General features: G+C 50.1%; 1 protein-coding gene across 8 annotated transcripts in view; it reads right to left on the bottom strand.

The window, feature by feature from the left end:
- LOC145348200 (large proline-rich protein BAG6-like) overlaps positions 1-22,212 on the bottom strand; it is a 101,486-nt gene that overhangs the window by 5,674 nt on the left and 73,600 nt on the right. For 5 of the 8 annotated variants that reach the window (XM_080196405.1, XM_080196404.1, XM_080196407.1 and 2 more), the window contains 10 exons: positions 20,251-20,561; positions 17,678-17,975; positions 14,575-14,744; positions 13,913-13,966; positions 12,433-12,535; positions 9,582-9,706; positions 7,131-7,307; positions 5,835-5,903; positions 4,810-4,950; positions 3,339-3,446 (listed from right to left, as the gene is read on the bottom strand). In XM_080196405.1, coding sequence (XP_080052531.1) covers positions 3,339-3,446; positions 4,810-4,950; positions 5,835-5,903; positions 7,131-7,307; positions 9,582-9,706; positions 12,433-12,535; positions 13,913-13,966; positions 14,575-14,744; positions 17,678-17,975; positions 20,251-20,561 — 1,556 coding nt within the window. The remainder of the gene's footprint in view (positions 1-3,338; positions 3,447-4,809; positions 4,951-5,834; positions 5,904-7,130; positions 7,308-9,581; positions 9,707-12,432; positions 12,536-13,912; positions 13,967-14,574; positions 14,745-17,677; positions 17,976-20,250; positions 20,562-22,212) is intronic. The other 3 variants (XM_080196409.1, XM_080196408.1, XM_080196411.1) reach the window with 1 other exon arrangement.

The following is a 22,212-nucleotide window of genomic DNA, read 5'->3' as shown; positions in this document are numbered from 1 at the left end:
TCAATTCCCAGCTTGGGTCACTGTCAGTGCAAAGTTTGCACATTCTCCCCGTAACTCCGTGGGTTTCCTCCAGGTTCTCCGGTTTCCTCCCACCACCCAAAGACGTGCTGCTTAGGGTGCATTGGCCGTGCTAAATTCTCAGTGTACCCAAACAAGCACCGGAGTGTGGCGACTAGGGGATTTTCACAGTAACTTCATTGTAGTATTAATGTAAGACTGCTTGTGACACAAATAAATAAAGTTAAACTGCTCTGGTCTACATGACCCCAAAGCCACAGCAATGTGGTTGACTCTTAAATGCCTTCAGGGATGGGTAATAAATGCTGACCCAGCCAGCATTTGTATCCCATGAATGAATAAAGAAAGAGGAACCGCTGCATAAGGCTGATGAGCTCCTGGAGTACTTCAATCATTTCACAGGGTCTGGAGAGAGATTTCTTAACTTGCTTTCTTCCCAAATTTGGCCCCAGTTTTAAAAACTCTCTCAGGAGGATCAGGAACCATTTCAGAGTATCATGAGGAATATCCTCAGTGAGCAGACGCGATGGACTGAACGGCCTAATTCTGCTCCTATATCTGGAGCAAACATGATGGGCCGAATGGTCTAATTCTGCTCCTATATGTTATGGTCTTATTTTTTAACATGATCGAACTGTGAGCTGCCCTGTCAACGTTCTTACCTGCACATGCCAGCTACCCCCCCATTACCACCCACCCCCACCTCCCAACCCCCTCCAACCATCACGTATACCCAAACAACAAGCACCAGCATAACAAAGAGGGGGTGTGACGAGGGACAATAAATACTGTGGGGCCATCGTCAACTCTGTCAGGTCAAGGGCAGACCGAGAGAAACTATTTCCCCTGCAGCGGAGAAACGGGCGGACGCAACCTTTAAATCAACAGCTCGAAAGCCAGGCACATTAAACGGGACTTCAGATACAAATCAGTTTGATGTGAGCAAGCCGAGGAACATTGAGTGCCAGGTCCTGTTCCTGTGTCACTTTCTTGTCAGATTTATCTCTTCCAGATTCCAACCAGCAGGCACTGAGGGGTTTTTTTTAAAGAACTATGAGCAAAGGTCAAGTGCGGAATGTATTTTTAAACAAAACCCATCCAGATGACAGCAGAGTTAGCATGCAGTACACTCCGCCCTGCCTCACTGGCCCTGGCCTTGCAGCAATGTTACAGGAAACCAGTTTGCATGCAAATTTCCATATTGACTCAGGCAGTTCCAATAATGGCAAACACTGATGTTAAGGTGACCGCTTGATTTGATTTATTATTGTCGCGTGTATTAGTATATAGTGAAAAGTATTGTTTCTTGTGCGCTGTACAAAGCATACCATTCACAGAGAAGAAAAGGAGGGTACAGAATGTAGTGTTACAGTCATAGCTCAGGTGTAGAGAAAGATCAACTTAACGCAGATATAGGTCCATTCAAAAGTCTGACGGCAGCAGGAAAGAAGCTGTTCTTGGGTCGGTTGATACGTGACCTCAGACATTTTCCCACAGAAGAAGGTGGAAGAGAGAATGTCCAGGGTGCATGGGGTCCTTGATTATACTGGCTGGCAACGTGACAATAATAAATTAAATTAAATCAAATCAAAGAACAGCTTTTCCCTGCTGCCATCAGACTTTTGAATGGACCTACCCTATGTTGATCTTTCTCTACACCCGAGCTATGACTGTAACACGACATTCTGCACTCTCCTTTCCTTCTCTATGAATGGTATGCTTTGTATAATGCACAAGAAACAATACTTTTCACTGTATATAATACATGTTGCAATAATAAATCAAACCCACCATGGTAGTTTTGTCCATAGCGCCATGTTGCACAGGAGATCCTTCTGTCCATCGTGGTTGTACCAGCTTTTTCAAAGAATGATACAATTAGTCCTATTCCCCTGCTCTTGCCCTATATCCCTGAAAATGTTACCTCCTGAAGTCTGCGTCCAATCCCCTCTTTCAACGACTACAGCTTGTACCAGCCTTGCAGGAAGTGCAAATATTTCTTCTCTCCTGCCTTCTTTGACAGAAAATCTGTGCTTGCCAGTTGTAATAATTTCCCCCGATTGACTGGATTGAAACATCAACTCCTTATCTCAGGAAGGATGCCCATGCTTTAGAGGGACTTCAGCAAAGACTTACCAGGCTGGTTCCTGGTCTGCCATATGAGAAGAGATCAAGTTGGTTAGGATTGTATTCACCAGAGTTTAGAAGAGTGAGAGGGGATCTCATAGAAACTTATAAAATTCTAACAGGGTTAGAGGGTGTGGATTCAGAAAGAATGTTCCCGATGGTGGGGCGAGTCCAGAACTAGGGGGTCATAGTTTGACGATAAGGGGTAAACCTTTTAGGAACGAGGTGAGGAGAAATTTCTTCATCCAGAAAGTGAATGTGTGGAATTTTTTTTTTATTCATTCATGGAACATGTGCATTGCTAGCTGGCCAGCATTTGTTGTCCAACCCCAGGTGCTAATGGGCAGTTGAGAGTCAACCACATTGCTGTGGCTTTGGGTCATGTAGGCCAGGCCAGATAAGGATGGCAGATTTCCTTTCCTAAAGGACATTAGTGAACCAGATGGGTTTTTCTGACAATTGACAATGGTTTCATGGTCATCAGCGCATTCTTAATTCCAGATAATTTTTATCAAATTCAAATTCCACCAAATACCATGGCAGGATTCGATCTCAGGTACCCAGAACATTAGCTGAGTTTCTGGATTAATAGTGTAGTGATAATACCACTAGGCCATTGCCTCCGCAATTCACTACCACAGAGTGTAGCTGACGCCAAAACATTGTACGATTTAAAGAAGAAATTAGATAGAGCTCTTGAAGCGAAAGAGATCGAGGGATTTGGGGGGGGTGCGGAGAGGAGGGGGGGGGGGTCAGGATATTGAATTTGCTGATCAGGCATGATCATAATGAATGGTGGAGTAGGCTTGAAGGGCTGAATGGCTCCCTCCCAGTTCTAGTTTCTATGTTTCAAACTTCACTCCATACTGAGAATAATCCCAGCTTTTCCACAATCTCTCATAGGCCTTTAATAAAGCTCCTCTGCACCCTCCCCAAAGACTTGCTATTTACCTGAGGTGTAATGGCCAGGTTTATTTAGACACAATATCCAGGCTGAGGCCTATCCAGTGACATGTAAAAGATTCAGCAAAATTCCCACTGATTTTTTTTTTAAAGCATCATCAACTTGACTCTAATCGTTCAGTTACATCTAACAAATTACTGAAGAAATGGTGAGCTCTTCTCATCCTAGCCCTGGAAACAGTGAGAAAAGTCAGTGACACATGAATATGATTAGAGACGAGGTTTGGTACCTTTCGACGTTTAGCTGGCATGCCACTGAGGTAGGCATCACTGAGAGGCGGCTGTGGTTTCATCTTCCTCTGGGTCTGGATATCCTGTCGAATGACGGGTACCCACTCCTGAGCAGAAAGCAAACGAGTATTTCACACACAAGAATATTCAGCCCATAGTCCCATCCAGACCCAGACCCACTGTCCCACCCAGTCCCGGAGGTGGGAAAGGACAGTGTCTGACCCACTGTCCCACCCAGTCCCAGAGGGGGGGGAAAGGACAGTGTCTGACCCACTGTCCCACCCAGTCCCAGAGGGGGGGAAAGGACAGTGTCTGACCCACTGTCCCACCCAGTCCCAGAGGGGGGGAAAGGACAGTGTCTGACCCACTTCTCACCCAGTCCCAGAGGGGTACAAGACAGTGTCTGTCCCACCCAGCGGGTAATTAATATCTATTGAATTACACAACCTGTAAGTTAACACCGCTCAGGGAAAGAGTTTCTTTTAACTATGGAGGCTCTTTGTTAGAAAGTAGAAGGATGAGCAGATGAGGATGGGTGGCACAGCAGACAGCACCGCTGCCTCACAGGGTCCCAGGTTTGATTCCCAGCTTAGGGTCACTGTCTGTGCATAGTTGCACATTCTCCCCATGTCTGTGTGGGTTTCCTCCGGGTGCTCCAGTTTCCCCCCTCACTCCCAAGATGCGCAAGGTACGTGAATTGATCATGCTAAGTTGACCCTAGTGTCAGGAGGTCAAGGACAGTAAATATGTGGGTACAGTGCCTGGGTTGGACTGATGCTAGTGCAGGTTTGATGGGCCGAATGGCGCCCTTCTACACTATGGATTATATGACTTCACAGAGATGTTTAAAATTATGAAGTGCTGCGGGTGGCACAGTGGTTAGCATTACTGCCTCACGACACCAGGGATTTGGGTTCAATTCCCAGCTTGGGTCACTGTCTGTCAGCACGGGTTTCCTCCGGGTGCTCCGGTTTCGTTCCGCAGTCCGAAAGACATGCTGGTTAGGGTGCACTGGCCGCGCTAAATTCTCCCTCAGTGTACCTGAACAGGCGGCAGAGTATGGCAGCTAGGGGATTTTCACAGTAACTTCACTGCAGTGTTAATGTAAGCCTACTTGTGACACCAATAAATAAACTTCAAAAACTTTGACTGGGGAGATATAAAGGGGAGGGTGGGGGGGGGGGGGGGGGGTTCAAAACTGGAAGTCACAATTAGAAAATAATCACTAATAAACGCAGCAGGGATTTCAGGAGAAACTATGACCCAGAACGTGGCAATAGTTAGAATTTGATTCCTCCGAGAGTGGTGAAGGTTAGCGGAGTAAACATATTGAAGGGGCAGTGAGGCAAACAGGGAGGAGGAAGGGGATGCTGATCGAGTTAGATAGGGTTGCATTGGGGGTGGGAGCCATAGCCGCTGACCACCAAAGCTGAGTGGTGTGGTCCTGCGTCGTATACCCGTGTAACTTACTGGCGGCACGGCAGCCACCCACGGCTCTGCCTCCGAGCCTTCCCTCTGTGCGGCGTCAGCGCCAATGGATACCGTGGGCTCGGTCGACATCACCTCCTCTGCGGTGGTGGCGGGAGCAGGGGACGCAGTCGAGTCTTTCCTCTGTCAGCCAGAGAGAGAGAGAGAGAGAAAATGCCCTAAATCAACACATCAGATTAGAGAGAGAACTGACAACTACACAAGCTCATAATTAAAACGAGGGGCACAGACATGACTCCAGATGTGAGGAAAGAAAATTACAGGCCCTTTCCCGAGATCCCAATCCCCGGGCAAGTCTCTCTGAGCACAGGTTAAATGGTGAGGAATGTGGCTGCAACTACAGCAGAATTTCAGGATGACTGACTCCTATCTCAATGCACTGAAGGCAGTTAGCGAGCAGCCAGGGTCCCAGTGCTGTCACTTCACAGCTCAGAGTTACTCACAGCACAGGAGGTGGCCATTCAGCCCATCGGCTTCATGTTAGCTCCCCGAGGAGCAATCCAGTCAGTCTCACACCCCTGCCCGGTCCCCACGGCCCTTACAAGTTCAGTTCCTTCAAATACCTATCTAATTTCCTTTCAAAATCACCGATTATTTCTACTTCCACCGCCCTCTCAAGCAACGTGTTGGGCAGAATGGGTGGCACAGTGGTTAGCACTGCTACCCCACATCACCAGGGACCCAGGTTCAATGCCAGCCTTGGGTCACTGTCTGTGTTTGCACGTTCTCCCACACGTTGATTGGCCATGCTAAATCGCCTCTTAGTGTAGGAAGGGTTAGCTCAGCCAGGACAGAAGGACGGGCATTTAAAACAACAAAAACAAAACACTGCAGATGCTCAAACCTGAAACAAAAACAGAAAATCTCAGCAGGTCTGACAGCGTCTGTGGAGAGAGAATAGAGGCAACGTTTCGGGTTTGGGTCACCCTTTCAATAATGTTGGAAGTGAAGATTGCAGCCCCATGGCCAATGCATTATGGGGACTTCCCAGTTCAATCTCCTGTTACCTGCGGTACTTCCTGCATTGCTGCTTCAGATTCTGCTGGATGTTCCTCCATGCGTTCCTCAGGCACGTCCTGTATTGAAGAGAGAACCGTCAATGCAGTAGGTCAGAGAACATCGACAGCGTGCATTTCTACAGCACCTTTAACATGGCAACACTTCATGGAAGAGTTATCCACCAAAACCTGACACCAGGCCACGTGAGGAGGTATTAGGCCAAGTGACCCGTAAAGCTTTGGTCAAAGAAGTGAACTCTCTTCAAGGAGGACAGGAGGAGGGAGATGAGGAGGTTTAGAGAGGGAAATCCAGTCTGTCAGATTCAAGCTGTGGAAGGCACAGGCAACAATAGCGGAGTGATGGAAAGCAGGGGATGGCCAGAACTGGAGGAATGCAGAAATCTCAAGAGGGCTGCAGGAGGTTACAGAGATAGGGAGGGGATAAGGCCACGAGGAATTAAAAAACAAGAATCGTTCTGCTTCACAAATACTCACAAAGAAATGGAACGAAGGACAGGCCGGTACTTATGATAGAATCCCTATAGTACAGGAGGTGGCCATTCAGCCCACTGAGTCTGCACTAACCACAATCCCACCCAGGCCCTATCCCCACAACCCCATGCATTTACCCTAGCCAGTCCCCCTGATGCTAATGAGCGATTTAGCACGGCCAATCCGCCTAGCCCACACATCTTTGGAATGTGGGAGGAAACCCACGCAGACACGGGGAGAACGTGCAGACTCCACACAGACAGTGACCCAAGCCAGGAATCGAACCTGGGTCCCTGGCGCGATGAGGCAGCAGTGCTGCCCCAAATTGAAGGGTTAACTTGTCAGTTGCCCCTAGGAAGGCACTGGTTTATGGCAGAGTCAAAGTCTTAGCATTTGCATCAGAAAGATCACCTCAGATCATGTTTTTAATCCTGCCAGCAGGGCGCACAGTGGGTTCGCACTGCTGCCTCACAGAGCCACCCTCACCGGGGAACTTTTCTGAGACCTCACCTTTACTGAGGTCTCACTAAAGCTCTGTACAACCATAGGAAAACTTGCCTATTTTTATATTCAATTCCCTTTGCAATAAGATCCCTTTATCCCACAGCGCTGGCACTCGAGGGACTGATGTTGCTGTCTATTCTACTTTACAACAATGACTACACTTCAAAAATAAACTACTGACTCTAAGCACAATTTGGGGAGCCCCAGAGTGTGATATAAACATGCAAGTTCATTCCCGCAACAGTTTGAGAATAAAGCGCATTCCCAGGAACCTCATGCTGGGGCACGTGGGCACGTCTTGCCTCTCACCTGGCTGGTTACCTGCTGTGCCTCTGGCTCTTGCCGCTGTGGCTCCCTCCTCCTGACATACTGCAGAATCTGTTCCTCTGTCACCGGCATGTGCTCCATGATCACCTGCAGCCTCATCGCCATCATGGTGGTCAGCCAGTTCACCAGCGAGGGGTTAACGTCCACCGACATACGCCGCTGAGGTACAGGCCGGGCGGGTTAACGAAAGCAAGAAAGGAGGAGATATTAAAGCAACGCGTTAGCAGCGCAAACATTCTGTCAGCACGGAGCTGCCTGTCATAGAAACTACAGTGCAGGAGGAGGCCATTTGGCCCATTGAGTCTGCACCGACCACAATCCCACCCAAGCCCTATTCCCGCAACCCCACATATTTATTCTCCTAATTTCCCCTGACGCTAGAGTCAATTTATCATGGCCAATCAACCTAACCTGCATATCTTTGGACTGTGGAAGGAAACCGGAGCATCCGGAGGAAACTAACGCAGACATGGGGCGAAAGTGCAGATTCTGCACAGATAGTGACCCGAGGCGGGAATTGAACCCAGGACCCTGGCACTGTGAGGCAGCAGTGTTAACCACTGTGCTGCCATGCCTCTGGGGATTATGAGTGAATTGCAATCAGGAGCAGCACACTCCAAAGATGTGCAGGTTAGGTGGGTTGACCATGCTAAATTGCCCCCTTAGTGTCGGGGGATTAGTAGGGTAAATGCATGGGGTTGTGGTAGGGCCTAGGTGGGATTGTGTTCAATGCATACTCGATGGGCTGAATGGCCTCCTTCTGCACTGTAGGGATTCTATGATGATCACTTGTTCCCCTGGACAAATCCTTCCAACACGTGCCAAGGCAGTAAGATGGGAACGACTTAGGGTCAGCCATGCTTGTGAGGAGTGGTACCTCTCAGCCTATAAGTCTCTGGTGATACATTAGTGACCTGCTCCAGGAGGATGGCACAGTGGTTAGCACTGCTGCCTCACAGTGCCAGGGACCTGGGTTCGATTTCCGGCTTGGGTCACTGTCTGTGCAGAGTCTGCATGTTTTTCCCACGTCTGCGTGGGTTTCCTCCCACAGTCCGAAAGACGTACTGGTTAGGGTGCATTGGCCATAATACATTCTCTCTCAGAGTACCCGAACAGGTGAGTGTGGCAACTGGAGGATTTTCACAGTAACTTCACGGTAGTGTTAATGTAAACCTAGTGTTTCTAATAAGTAAACTTTAAAAAGATGACAATCTGTGCATCACTAGGTGCGGGAAGAGAAACAACACAAGGTTTTTCAAGGACATTCTGAGATAGAAATCGGCCTCAGGCACCAGTGCAAATCGTGTGCTAGTGGCTGCCTATTACTGAAATCAAATTACTGTCACGTGTACAACGCAAAGGGCTTTTTTGAGGTAGAGACACTGGAAAATGTCTAGTGTCAGCATGGCTACACCTTGGTGCCTGTGGGTTCAGGTCCCTCTCGGAGAACTTAATGGGGCAGGTACTCACTAGATAAACCAGCTTGCTCATCAAGCGAGCTTGCGGAATGCTCTCCCAGATTATATCAACCCAGCTAATAAGAGGTTTAAACAGCCTCCCTGGAACAAAGTGCTTTCTCCACAACCTCAAAAGGAATATGATTGATGTTTGAACCATTCATTTTTCAGACATGGCTGGGCCAGCATTTGTTGGCCATCCCTTGAACGCAGTAGCTGGTGTGCCCATTTCAGAGGAGCAGGCAACTGGTGGAACAGTGGCACAGTGGTTAGCACTGCTACCTCACAGCATCAGGGACCCAGGTTCAATTCCTGGCTTGGGTCTCTGTCTGTGTGGAATCTGCACATTCTCCCATGTCTGCATGGGTTTCCTCCGGTTTCCTCCCACTGTCCAAAAGACGTGCAGGTTAAGTGGATTGGCCATCGTAAATTTCCCCTTAATGTCCAAAGATGTGTAGGTTAGGTGGATTGGCTAGGGGAAATTACCCCTCAGTGTCCAAAGATGTGTAGGTTAAGGGGATTGGCCATGTTAGATTGCCCCTTAGTGTCTAAAGATGTACAGGTTAGATGGATTAGCCATGGGAAATGTGGAAGGTTACAGGGATAGGATGGGAGGTAGGGCTGAGGTTAGTTACTCTGTTAGACAGTCGGTCCAGGCTCGATGGGCTGAATAGCCTCTTTTTGCACTGTAGGGATTCTACGATTCACCACAATGCTGTCGGCCAGACCTGATAAGGACAGCAGATTTCCTTTTCTAAAGGACGTTAGAGAAGGGGTTTTACAAAGATAATTGCATGGTCACTATTACTGAGAAGAGATTTTGGTTCATATCTCGGCTGCAGTGGTGGGATTTGAACCCCTGTCCCCACAGCTTTAGTCTGGGCCTCTGGATTACTAGCCCAGTCACATTCCCACTCTGCTACCGTCTCCCCACGCTGCAATTGGCCGAGATTCCCAAGATGAAGATCCCACTTACAATTCGATCATTGATGACTGTGGTTAGCGCACTCTGCTCTCCCCGAAGGCTGTACAGGTTCAAGGCCAAACACTCAAACAGAGCCTGATTACACAACTCCAACAGGCGGTGGCCAAAACTGGCATCTGGAGAGAGAGAGAGAGAGAGAGAGAGGGAGAAGTCAGAGTGAGAGAGAGAGGGAGAAGTCAGAGAGAGATGGGGAGAGGGAGGTCCAGAGAGAAGAGAGAGGGAGGGCAGAGAGAAGAGAGAGGGAGGCAGAGAGAAGAGAGAGGGAGGGCAGAGAGAGAAGAGAGAGGGAGGGCAGAGAGAGAGAGAGAGGGAGGGCAGAGAGAGAGAGAGAGGGAGGGCAGAGAGAGAGAGAGAGGGAGGGCAGAGAGAGAGAGAGAGGGAGGGCAGAGAGAAGAGAGAGGGAGGGCAGAGAGAAGAGAGAGGGAGGGCAGAGAGAAGAGAGAGGGAGGGCAGAGAGAAGAGAGAGGGAGGGCAGAGAGAAGAGAGAGGGAGGGCAGAGAGAAGAGAGAGGGAGGGCAGAGAGAAGAGAGAGGGAGGGCAGAGAGAAGAGAGAGGGAGGGCAGAGAGAAGAGAGAGGGAGGGCAGAGAGAAGAGAGAGGGAGGGCAGAGAGAAGAGAGAGGGAGGGCAGAGAGAAGAGAGAGGGAGGGCAGAGAGAAGAGAGAGGGAGGGCAGAGAGAAGAGAGAGGGAGGGCAGAGAGAAGAGAGAGGGAGGGCAGAGAGAAGAGAGAGGGAGGGCAGAGAGAAAGAGAGAGGGAGGGCAGAGAGAAGAGAGAGGGAGGGCAGAGAGAAGAGAGAGGGAGGGCAGAGAGAAGAGAGAGGGAGGGCAGAGAGAAGAGAGAGGGGCAGAGAGAAGAGAGAGGGAGGGCAGAGAGAAGAGAGAGGGAGGGCAGAGAGAAGAGAGAGGGAGGGCAGAGAGAAGAGAGAGGGAGGGCAGAGAGAAGAGAGAGGGAGGGCAGAGAGAAGAGAGAGGGGAGGGCAGAGAGAAGAGAGAGGGAGGGCAGAGAGAAGAGAGAGGGAGGGCAGAGAGAAGAGAGAGGGAGGGCAGAGAGAAGAGAGAGGGAGGGCAGAGAGAAGAGAGAGGGAGGGCAGAGAGAAGAGAGAGGGAGGGCAGAGAGAAGAGAGAGGGAGGGCAGAGAGAAGAGAGAGGGAGGGCAGAGAGAAGAGAGAGGGAGGGCAGAGAGAAGAGAGAGGGAGGGCAGAGAGAAGAGAGAGGGAGGGCAGAGAGAAGAGAGAGGGAGGGCAGAGAGAAGAGAGAGGGAGGGCAGAGAGAAGAGAGAGGGGAGGGCAGAGAGAAGAGAGAGGGAGGGCAGAGAGAAGAGAGAGGGAGGGCAGAGAGAAGAGAGAGGGAGGGCAGAGAGAAGAGAGAGGGAGGGCAGAGAGAAGAGAGAGGGAGGGCAGAGAGAAGAGAGAGGGAGGGCAGAGAGAAGAGAGAGGGAGGGCAGAGAGAAGAGAGAGGGAGGGCAGAGAGAAGAGAGAGGGAGGGCAGAGAGAAGAGAGAGGGAGGGCAGAGAGAAGAGAGAGGGAGGGCAGAGAGAAGAGAGAGGGAGGGCAGAGAGAAGAGAGAGGGAGGGCAGAGAGAAGAGAGAGGAGGGCAGAGAGAAGAGAGAGGGAGGGCAGAGAGAAGAGAGAGGGAGGGCAGAGAGAAGAGAGAGGGAGGGCAGAGAGAAGAGAGAGGGAGGGCAGAGAGAGAGAGAGCACATGAGCAAATGAACGAAAGAGCAAGCTAAGCGAGGTGCTTCACTGTCATGCCGATGGCTCGGTGTTCCAAACCTCTGAGCAGGTCGGAGCTCCAGCCCATCGCTTGGGCTGTGCTGTGTTGGCTGGTCTCAGCTAGGTTGTGTTAGCCTCTGCGAGTGGGAAGGAATCGGCCAGGATCGATGCTCCTGAACGCCATCCAGACACTCCAGTGAAGCCTGAATGTCTCACACTGCTAAGGCAGGATATGATTCGCTGGTCACGTGGCATAGTCTGCCCTCCAGCCACCCCCACCCACTCTATCACCCCCTGCCACTCAACTCATTAAGAGCAGGCCAGAGGTCCAGGAGGGTTTTAAACACTTGTCTGAACACTCGCAGGAAACCAGCATGGGGAATCCCTACAACCCCATCCATTGACTCTGTCGACACTTCCCGCTGCCTCGGCAAAGCAGCCAGCAGAATTAAGGACCCCATGCACCCCGGACATTCTCTCTTCCACCTTCTTCCATCAGGAAAAGGATACAAGAGTCTGTGGTCACGTACCAAATGACTCAAAAACAGCTTCTTCCCTGCTGCCATCAGACTTTTGAATGGACCTACCTTATATTAAGGTGATCTTTCTCCACACCCTAGCTATGACTGTAAACTATTTCCTTCTCCCCCGTGTACTCTATGAATGGTACACTTTGTCTGTATTGTGCACAAGAAACATTACTTTTTACCGTATCTCAATACATGTGACAATAATCAATCAAATCAAAGGAGGCCACCACTTGGCCCATCGACCCTGTACCGACTCTCTGATAGAGTGTCTTATTCAGGCCCTCTCCCCCACCCATTCTCTGCAACCCTGTACATTTACCATGGCTAATCCACTTAACCTACAATCTTGAGAACTAAGGGGCAATTAAACAAGACCAATCCACCTAACATGTGCGAGGAAACTAAGGAAACTCTCGCAGGCATGGGGAGAATGTGCAAACTCCACACAGACAGTGACCCAAGGCTGGAATTGAACCCAGGTCCCTGGGGCTGTGAGGCAGCAGTGCTGACCACTGTGCCATGGGAGGTGGGAGTGGGGAAGGAGGGGAAGAAGTAAAGAAACAACCACGACGGTGAGGCAAAAAGCCAAAGGGGAAGGTACCAGTGCATTGCAGAATGTGCGCCGCAATCCTGTTAAACTGCTCCCGTAAGAAGTCCAAGTTCGTGCGTGTGATGTCCACTTCGTCTCTCACTTCAACAGAAGCCTAGTGAGAAAACAGACACGAAAAGCAGCTTACCAAGGCCTATTCCAGACAAAACCAGCTCTGCACCAGACCTCAAGGCAACCAAATAAAATCACAGAATCATACAGTGCAGAACAGCCCCTTCGGCCCATCGAGTCTGTACCGATACTCGAGAAACACCTGAACTTGGTTCGGTGCATTGGCCGTGCTAAATTCTCCCTCAGTGTACCCAAACAGTCACCGGGATGTAGCGACTAGGGGATTTTCACAGTAACTTCATTGCAGTGTTAATGTAAGCCTACTTGTGACACTAATAAATAAACTTTATAAACTTTAATCCCATTTACCAGCTCTTGGCCCACAGCCCTGAATGTTTTGATGTGCCAAGTGCTCATCCAGGTATTTTTTTTTAAAGGATGTGAGGCATCCTGCCTCCATCACCCTCCCAGGCAGCGCATTCCAGATCCTCACCACCCTCTGGGTAAAAAAGTTTTCACTCAGATCCCCCCAAACCTCCTGCCCCCTCACCTTGAACCATGTCCCCTTGTGACTGACCCTTCAACTAAGGGGAACAGCTGCTCCTTATCCAGTCTGTCCCTCATAATCTTGTACACCTCGATCAGGTCATCCCCACAGTCTTCTCTGCTCCAGAGAAAACAACACTAGCCTCTCTTCATAACTTAAATGCTCCATCCTAGGCAGCATCTTGGTGAATCTACTCGGTGCCCTGCTCCAGTACAATCACATCCTTCCGATAATGCAGTGACCAGTTTCTCAAAAAAAAAACTGCACGGGCAAATGGGACGCATTGCAGATCAGTGCATCTCTCCCGCTGCCCCAGTGCTAAGGATGTCCAGCCCGGCCTAATGTCGACTGGTCTCAAATCCATAACTCAAGGAAAGCTCAAAACGCTTTGAAAGCACTGGAAAGGTTCACAGAATCCCTACAGTGCAGAAGGAGGCCATTTGGCCCATCGAGTCTGCACCAAACACAATCCCACCCAGGCACTATTCTTGTAACCCCACATACTTACCCTGCCAGGGGCATTAAGGGAGAATTTAGTATGGCCAATCAACCTAACCCACACATCTTCGGGATGTGGAAGGAAACAGGAGCACCTGGAGGAAACCCATGCAGACACGGGGAGAATGTGCAAACTCCACACAGTTACCCGAGGCTGGAATCGAACCCAGGTCCCTGACGCTGTGAGGCAGCAGTGCTAACCACCATGCCATGGTTGATAATCTGAATTCACCAGCACCTATAACAATTGGACTATTTCTTGCTGGCTGTAAAGCATGGGTCCAGAATGTGTCCTCCGAGTGAGCACAGATTCAAACTTTGTAACGAAGATAATCAGCCAACCACCCCACACAAAATAGTTTATTGAATACTTACAAAACTTTCCTGGATGTATTCCTCCAAACCATTTATCAAAACATCTGTTGACGCCTGGAATTAAAAGAAACATGCATTCACACTGTGCAAAATCACTTCCTGCACATAAGCAGAGTATCTGTCTGCCCACTACCCAGGGTAATCACCTCATTCTGCAATGACCCACATCAGTGTGGTGCACAAGGGGAGAGAGAAACAACGCATCACATGCATCAAGGGGGCAGGAGAACAACAGTGAGATTAAGGGAAAGGACGAGGAGAAGAATTAAAATTGGTGGGGATGATGAAGGGATTGAACAAGGGCAGGGGGGAGCGAGAGAGAGAGAGAGAGATGGCAGGGGGGAGAGAGACAGAGAGAGAGAGAGAGATGGCAGGGGGGAGAGAGAGAGAGAGAGAGAGAGAGAGAGATGGCAGGGGGGAGAGAGAGAGACACACAGATGGCGGGGAGAGAGATGACAGGAGAGAGAGATATGACAGGGGAGAGAAGGAGAGAGATGGCGGGGGCGGGGAAGAGAGAGAGAGAGGGGGAGAGAGAGAGGGAGAGAGAGAGAGAGAGAGAGAGGGAGAGGGAGAGAGAGAGATGGCAGGGGGGAGGGAGGGAGAGGGAGAGAGAGAGATGGCAGGGGGGAGGGAGACAGAGAGAGGGAGCCCATGCTGCTTACCCGGATGTTCTGCTCTGTTGGCTGCAGGTTGTGGAGGTACTGCTCACAGAAGAAGCTGTTGAGTTGTGGCTGGATGCGCTGCAGAGGCTGGAACTGACCGTGTAGCAGCATGATCATATCCACCATCGAGAAATTCTGGCAGATGAGGGACAGCAAATCACCAAAGAACCCTGCAGAGGAGAATAGCAGCTTCAGAAAATCTGACACAAGGGAAGTGAGACTGAAAGATTTACACCTGGAGGGTGATCAGGCAGCAGAGCACATCACGAAAATGATTGATGAGGGAAGGGGTGCGGATATTGTCCACCTGGACTTTAGTAAAGCATTTAACAAGGTCCCGCATGTCAGGCTGAGGGAAAAGGTTAAATCACACGGGATCAAGGGTGAACTAGCTGATTGATTCAGAGCTGGCTTGGCCATAGGAGACAGAGGGTAGCAGTGAAAGGACGTTTTTCAGACGGAGGTCTTTAATTAGTGGTTGTTCTGCAGGGATCAGTGCTGGGGCCTTGGTTTATAATATACATAAATGACTTGGAAGAAAATGTAGCTGGTCTGATTAGCAAGTCTGCAGGTGATACTAAGATTAGTGGAGTTGCGGAGAATGATGAAGGCTGCCAGAGAGTATAGCAATATATAGACTGGAAAATTGGGAGGAGAAATGACAGATGGACTTTAATCTGGACAAATGCAAGATGATGCATTTTGGGAGATCCAATTCAGATGGGAACTAATAAAATAAATGGCAGAACCATCAGGAACATCCGGGTAAGCAGCATGGGCTCCCTCTCTCTGTCTCTCTCCCCTGCCATCTCTCTCCCTCTCCCCACCCCCCTGCCATCTCTCTCTCTCCCTCTCCCCACCCCCCTGCCATCTCTCTCTCTCTCCCCACCCCCCCTGCCATCTCTCTCTCTCTCCCCACCCCCCTGCCATCTCTCTCTCTCCCTCTCCCCACCCCCCCTGCCATCTGTCTCTCTCCCTCTCCCCACCCCCCTGCCATCTCTCTCTCTCCCTCTCCCCACCCCTCTGCCATCTCTCTCTCTCCCTCTCCCCACCCCTCTGCCATCTCTCTCTCTCCCTCTCCCCACCCCTCTGCCATCTCTCTCTCTCCCTCTCCCCACCCCCCTGCCATCTCTCTCTCCCCCTCTCCCCACCCCCTGCCATCTCTCTCTCTCCCTCTCCCCACCCCCCTGCCATCTCTCTCTCTCCCTCTCCCCACCCCTCTGCCATCTCTCTCTCTCCCTCTCCCCACCCCTCTGCCATCTCTCTCTCTCCCTCTCCCCACCCCCTGCCATCTCTCTCTCTCCCTCTCCCCACCCCCCTGCCATCTCTCTCTCTCCCTCTCCCCACCCCCCTGCCATCTCTCTCTCTCCCTCTCCCACCCCCCTGCCATCTCTCTCTCTCCCTCTCCCACCCCCCTGCCATCTGTCTCTCTCCCTCTCCCCACCCCTCTGCCATCTCTCTCTCTCCCTCTCCCCCCTCTGCCATCTCTCCCTCTCCCCTCTGCCATCTCTCCCTCTCCCCCCTCTGCCATCTCTCCCTCTCCCCCCTCTGCCATCTCTCCCTCTCCCCCCTCTGCCATCTCTCCCTCTCCCCCTCTGCCATCTCTCCCTCTCCCCCCTCTGCCATCTCTCCCTCTCCCCCCTCTGCCATCTCTCCCTCTCCCCCCTCTGCCATCTCTCCCTCTCCCCCCTCTGCCATCTCTCCCTCTCCCCCCTCTGCCATCTCTCCCTCTCCCCCCTCTGCCATCTCTCCCTCTCCCCCCTCTGCCATCTCTCCCTCTCCCCCCTCTGCCATCTCTCCCTCTCCCCCCTCTGCCATCTCTCCCTCTCCCCCCTCTGCCATCTCTCCCTCTCCCCCCTCTGCCATCTCTCCCTCTCCCCCCTCTGCCATCTCTCCCTCTCCCCCTCTGCCATCTCTCCCTCTTCCCCCTCTGCCATCTCTCCCTCTCCCCCCTCTGCCATCTCTCCCTCTCCCCCCTCTGCCATCTCTCCCTCTCCCCCCTCTGCCATTTCTCTCTCTCCCCCCTGCCATCTCTCTCTCTCCCTCTCCCCACCCCCCTGCCATCTCTCTCTCTCCCTCTCCCCACCCCCCTGCCATCTCTCTCTCTCCCTCTCCCCACCCCTCTGCCATCTCTCTCTCTCCCTCTCCCCCCTCTGCCATCTCTCTCCCTCTCCCCCCTCTGCCATCTCTCTCTCTCCCTTCCCCCTGTCATCAGGAGAGAGATCTGGGAGCACAGGTCCATAGATCCTTAAACGTGGCAGCACAGGTAGAAAAGGTGATGAAGAAAGCATATCGCATGCTTGCCTTCATCAGCCGGGGTATCGAGTACAAAGGTTGGCAAATTATGTTACAGTTGTTCAAAATGTTGGTTTGGCCACTTTTGGAATATTGCGTCCAATTCTGGTCAGCACACTACCAGAAGGGTGCAGAGGCTTTGGAGAGAGTACAGAAAAGGTTTACCAGGATGTTGCCTGGTGTGGAGGGTATTAGCTATGAAGACAGATTGAATAAACTGGGATTATTCTCCCTGGAAAGATGGAGCTGAGGGGCGACCTGATGGAAGTTTATAAAGTTATGAGTAGTATAGATAAGATGAACAGTTGGAAGTTTTTTCCCAGGGCGGAAATGAGAATTACAAGGGGGCACAAGTTCAAGATAAGGGGGGAAAGGTTCAGTGGAGATGTACGGGGCGGGGGGGTAAGTTATTTTTGCACAGAGGGTGGTGGGGGTCTGGAATGCACTGCCAAGTGAGGTAGTTGAGGCAGATACGTTAGCAGCGTTTAAACTTACCTTGGTCGGCACAAGAACAAATGGGGAACAGAGGGATGTAAACAGTTGGTTTAGATAGGAAAGCGTGATCGGCGCAGGCTTGGAGGGCCGAAGGGCCTGTTCCTGTGCTGTATTGTTCTTTGTCACCAGGGGAGGCCAGGTGAAGAGTACGAGATCAGAAGACATCAGGGTGAATTTCCAGAGATGGACAGCGTTGGAGAACATGGTGCTAACAGGGGTTGATAAAGGCACCCGTCAGGACAACTGAGTGAAGACACCCACATATTCACTGAACCGGATGTGGGTGGGCCAGCACAGTTAGGGGTAACCTTACCTAGCGCTCCATCTGCTCCCGGCTCAAAGATGTTGCTGGTGCCGCTGAGCCGCTGGATAAAGTCTGCGATGCTCTCGGTGCTGCCCTGCTGCGCATTCAGTGAGCCCATCATGGAGGACAGCACGCCCTGCACCACGCTGGTGAAGAACTCGGGCGTCAGGGTGTCCGCGCCCGTCTGCTGCTGCCTGCTGCCCCGCTCCTGGCTCGGCTGCGACGCAGGCGGGGGGGCGGCCTGCGTGGTCGGCTGGGGGGCAGCTTGAGGAGATGACTGGGGCACTGTCGTCGCTCCCTGAGCCGCCTGGAGGGAGGAGAAGACAAGATGAAGAGAAATGAGTCGCCAGTGCAAAAACAGTAAGTAGTCTCACAACATCAGGTTAAAGTCCAACAGGTTTATTTGGTAGCACGAGCTTTCGGAGCGCTGGCCCTTCATCAGGCGAGCAGACAAATTAAGCGAGTACAGGCACCTGGTCACACTTGAACCCTTCTCTGCAGTCAGTCGATGCTGAACTCTCGCTCGGAAACGATTGGATTACATGACCAAGAGGCTGAAGCCAACAAAACCCAACAGTTTTAGTCGGGAATATAATTGGTACGTTTCGAATGGTGTCTGCTTTTATAACACCTACCGCATCCAATTTCAAAGCCAGAAGAAGCTACATGTCCCCCAACAGCAGCAGATATCCCAGTACAACTTGCTGACAAAATATTTTAATGCCTGAAATACACATGGGAAATCTTGACTTGGTTTACCCCAATCAGCTTTCCCACTTAGAATCCCTACAGTGCAGGAGGCCATTCAGCCCATCAAGACTGCACTGACAACAATCCCAACCCATGCCCTATCCCCGTAACCCCACATATTTACCCTGCTAGTCCCTCTGACACTAAGGGGCAATTTATCATGGTCAATCCACCTAACCCACACATCTTTGGAGTGTGGGAGGAAAGTAGAGCACCCGATGGAAACCCACAAGACACGAATGTGCAGACTCCGCACAGTGACCCAAGGCGGGAATCAAACCTGGGTCCCCGGTGCTGTGAGGCACCGTGGTTGACCACTTGACACACAAGCCTAAGAATAACCGGACTAACTCCTGCTGGTAAAGGAGGAACAACTAGATATGAATGCTTAAAGCACTGACTGTGGACTCCACATTGTTTTGTAAAGATGCAGATACATGTGCAGTACACAGACTGAAACATTTCTATCAAAAGGCCACGCAGTGGTGTTGCCAAGACAAAAGGTTGTTTTTGAATTTTGCCCAATCAATTTAAAATAGGCAGTTAAACAACAGCAGCCTATTAGATTTAAATTTAATGTTTTGGTAACCTGAGAGCAAGCCCTATTGTGGGGATGTTGGTATGTCGTCAGGGGTATAAGAGCCAGCTCTGAGCTCCAGAGAGTCACAGTGAGTGCTCTCTGCTACAGCTAACAGCTGTTAGCTCAAAGCTTCATCTGAATAGAAAAGGTACCAAAATAAAACAGAGATTCCAGACAGAAGAAAGATGATGAAAAGATTCCAGAAGATAAAACCTGTTGTATTTTGACAGCGACTTTTTTTGTTAATGAGTGGGAATTGTATTATCTAAACAGCATTCCATTAGAATGATGTTTTATTTGGTTTGTTAATAGTTTAGTTAACCTGTTCATTGTTAGTTAGATAAATAAATTGTTACTTGTTGATTTTACAGAGTCAGGTAGTTATTTTAGTCTAACCACTAAAAGTTGTTGAAGAGCAGATCATACTATTTCTCACACACTTTTAACAGATTATAAATCGAGGTACTCCTCTTAGAGTGGTTAAGTATTGGTTCTCCCATTTATAACACTTATGGGTATGATGGGTATACATAAGAACATAAGAAATAGGAGCAGGAGTAGGCCATCTAGCCCTTTGAGCCTGCTCCGCCATTCAGTAAGATCATGGCTGATCTGATAGTGTTCAGTTCCACTTACCCACCCGCTTCCCATAACCCTTAATTCCCTTATTGGTTAAAAATCTATCTACCCTGTGACTTAAACACATTTGATGAGGTAGCCTGTACTGCTTCAAAGGGCAGAGAATTCCAAAGATTCACTACCCCCTGGGAGAAGAAGTCCTTCCTCAACTCTGTTCTAAATTGACTCCCCCGTATTTTGAGGCTGTGCCCCCTGGTTCTTATTTCCATTCTAAGTGGAAATAACCTCGCTGCTTCCACCCTGTCTAACCCCTTCATCATCTCATATGTCTCTATAAGATCTCCTCTCAACCTTCTAAACTCCAATGAATACAGGCCCAGTTTACTCAATCTCTCCTCATCTCCAGAATCAGAAGGTGAACCTTCTCTGTACCCCCTCCAAAGCTAATATATCCTTCCTTAAATAAGAGGGATATGGGCCAAACACAGATAATTGGGACTAGTTTTGGGGTTTACAAAAAGGGTGTTACGGACAAGTTGGGCTGAAGGGCCTGTTTCCATGCTGTAAACCTCTATGACTCTATAAGAGCGATTCTGGCAGTCCTAGACTTGCACTGCCAGCAGCCCTACCCCCAGCCAAGCGCTGCCTACCCTCCTCGAGCGTGCCCACTCACCTGCAGAAACTCCGACATCCCTTGTACGAAGGCCGGCATCCCGGGCAGGGTCACAGTGATGGTGGGCGAGCCCATGCTGGCCACGCCGCCGGTGCCCGCGGCTCCCAGGAGGTTGCCCAGCAGCTGGGAGAACTGGGCGTCAGGCGGGGGCTGGCCGTTGCCCTCAGCCGTGGCCGAGGAGGTGGTGCCAGTGGAGTTGGTGGTGGAGGTGGGGTTTTGGCCAGCCGTGGCCGAGGTGGTGGTGGCCGAGGCGGCTGTCGTACTGCTGCCGGTGGCTGCCGAAGAGCCAGCATCGGTGGTGGTGGGCTGGGCTGTGGGAAAAGGAGAGAGGTCAGAAATCACCGTATAAACTTAACCTTCTAAAACCCTCTACAAATGTATTGGCTTTATAGAAATCTGGTGAAGTTTCCACAGCAGATTGGCATCTGACAAGGGGCATCCTGTCCCCTCTCGTCTCTAGCACTGACAACCACAAGATTGGATCACGTGATCCAAACATAAACTAACTGTTGTGACGATACTGTGCCTTTAAGAAACGCATTTAAATCATATTTTTCCAAGCAGCTCTTGAGTATTTTATTTTGGCACCGTTTTGTCTGTAACCAGTGTCCTCTAATTGTTACTGAAGCAACAGAATGGACATTATGCTCATGTTTAACTTGGCCTAATGCAGTGCTCTAGGGTTTATGATCCTTTTGGACTGGGTGGAGCATGATTGACAGGTCACGGGATGGGTTTTTTTTCCACTGAAAAGTCCATGGTTTTCATAAGTTCATAATTTATAGGAGAATCCGGCTATTCGGCCTATCGAATCCACTTCACCATTTGATCACGGATGATATGCTCCTCATCCCCATTTTCCTGTCTCCTCCCCATAACCCTTCAACCTATTACCAATTAAAAATCTGTCTAACTCCTCCTTAAATTTCCTCACTGTCCCAGCATCCACCGCACTTTGGGGCAGCAAATTCCAGATTCACAACCCTTCGGGAGAAGTAGTTTCTCCTTAACTCTGTTTTAAATTTGCTTCCCCCTTATCCTAAGATTATGAGTTCTTGTCCTAGAATGCCCCACAAGAGGAAGCACCCGCTCCACATCTACTTTATCCAGACCTTTTATCATCCTGAATAGCTCAATTTGATCTCCCTTCATTCTTCTGAATTCCAGAGACTGTAGGCCTAAACTACTCAATCTCTCTCCATGTGACAAACCCCTCATCTCTGTAATCAATCTAGTGAACGATTTTAGTTTCATTTTTTCCTCAGAGGCTGTTTGGACTGGAGACAGAAAGCAGTATCTCTTGTTCTCCTCTCTCTGGAGTTGGGAATTCTGCTGTGTGGGAGTTGCTGTTAGAAATTGGTGGAGGCAGGCAGTCTTTCTCTTTCCTCCTCTCTCTACAGAGGCTTTCTGGGAAGTTCCAGGACTGGGAAGCCTCAGAGTTTTGATCCAACATTTAAAAGGAGCAATTCACAGCAGGTGTTTAAAAGCTGCAAAATCTAGCCTCATGTGATCATTCTTGTTTTTTGTGCCAAGTCCAGAAAGGGGTGTAAGCTTATGGGATGTTGTTTGACATGGATCATAGATAGCTACCTGTTAAAGTTTATATTGTATCATGTTTGATTCTTGTAATTGGTAAAAGCTATGCTAAATCTTTTTATTATATGGACTTTTTCCCCTGGAGCACAGGAGGCCTAGGGGTGATCTTATCGAAGTCTATAAAATAATGAGGGGCAGAGATAAGGTAGATAGTCAACATCTTTTCCCAAAGGTAGGGGAGTCCAAAACCAGAGGGCATAGGTTTAAGGTGAGAGGGGATAGACACAAAAGGGTCTGGGGAGCAATTCTGTCACACAGGGTGGTGAGTGCCTGGAACATGCTGGCAGGAGGTAGTATTAGAGGCGGGTACAATTTTGTCTTTTAAAAAGCATTCAGTCAGTTATATGGGCAAGATGGGTATAGAGG

Source organism: Carcharhinus amblyrhynchos, chromosome 9 (genome assembly GCF_965287045.1).
Source record: "Carcharhinus amblyrhynchos chromosome 9, sCarAmb.v2.hapA, whole genome shotgun sequence".
Lineage (NCBI taxonomy): Eukaryota > Metazoa > Chordata > Chondrichthyes > Carcharhiniformes > Carcharhinidae > Carcharhinus > Carcharhinus amblyrhynchos.
Note: the sequence above shows the minus strand (reverse complement) of the source record. Positions and strands in the feature narration are given on the sequence as shown.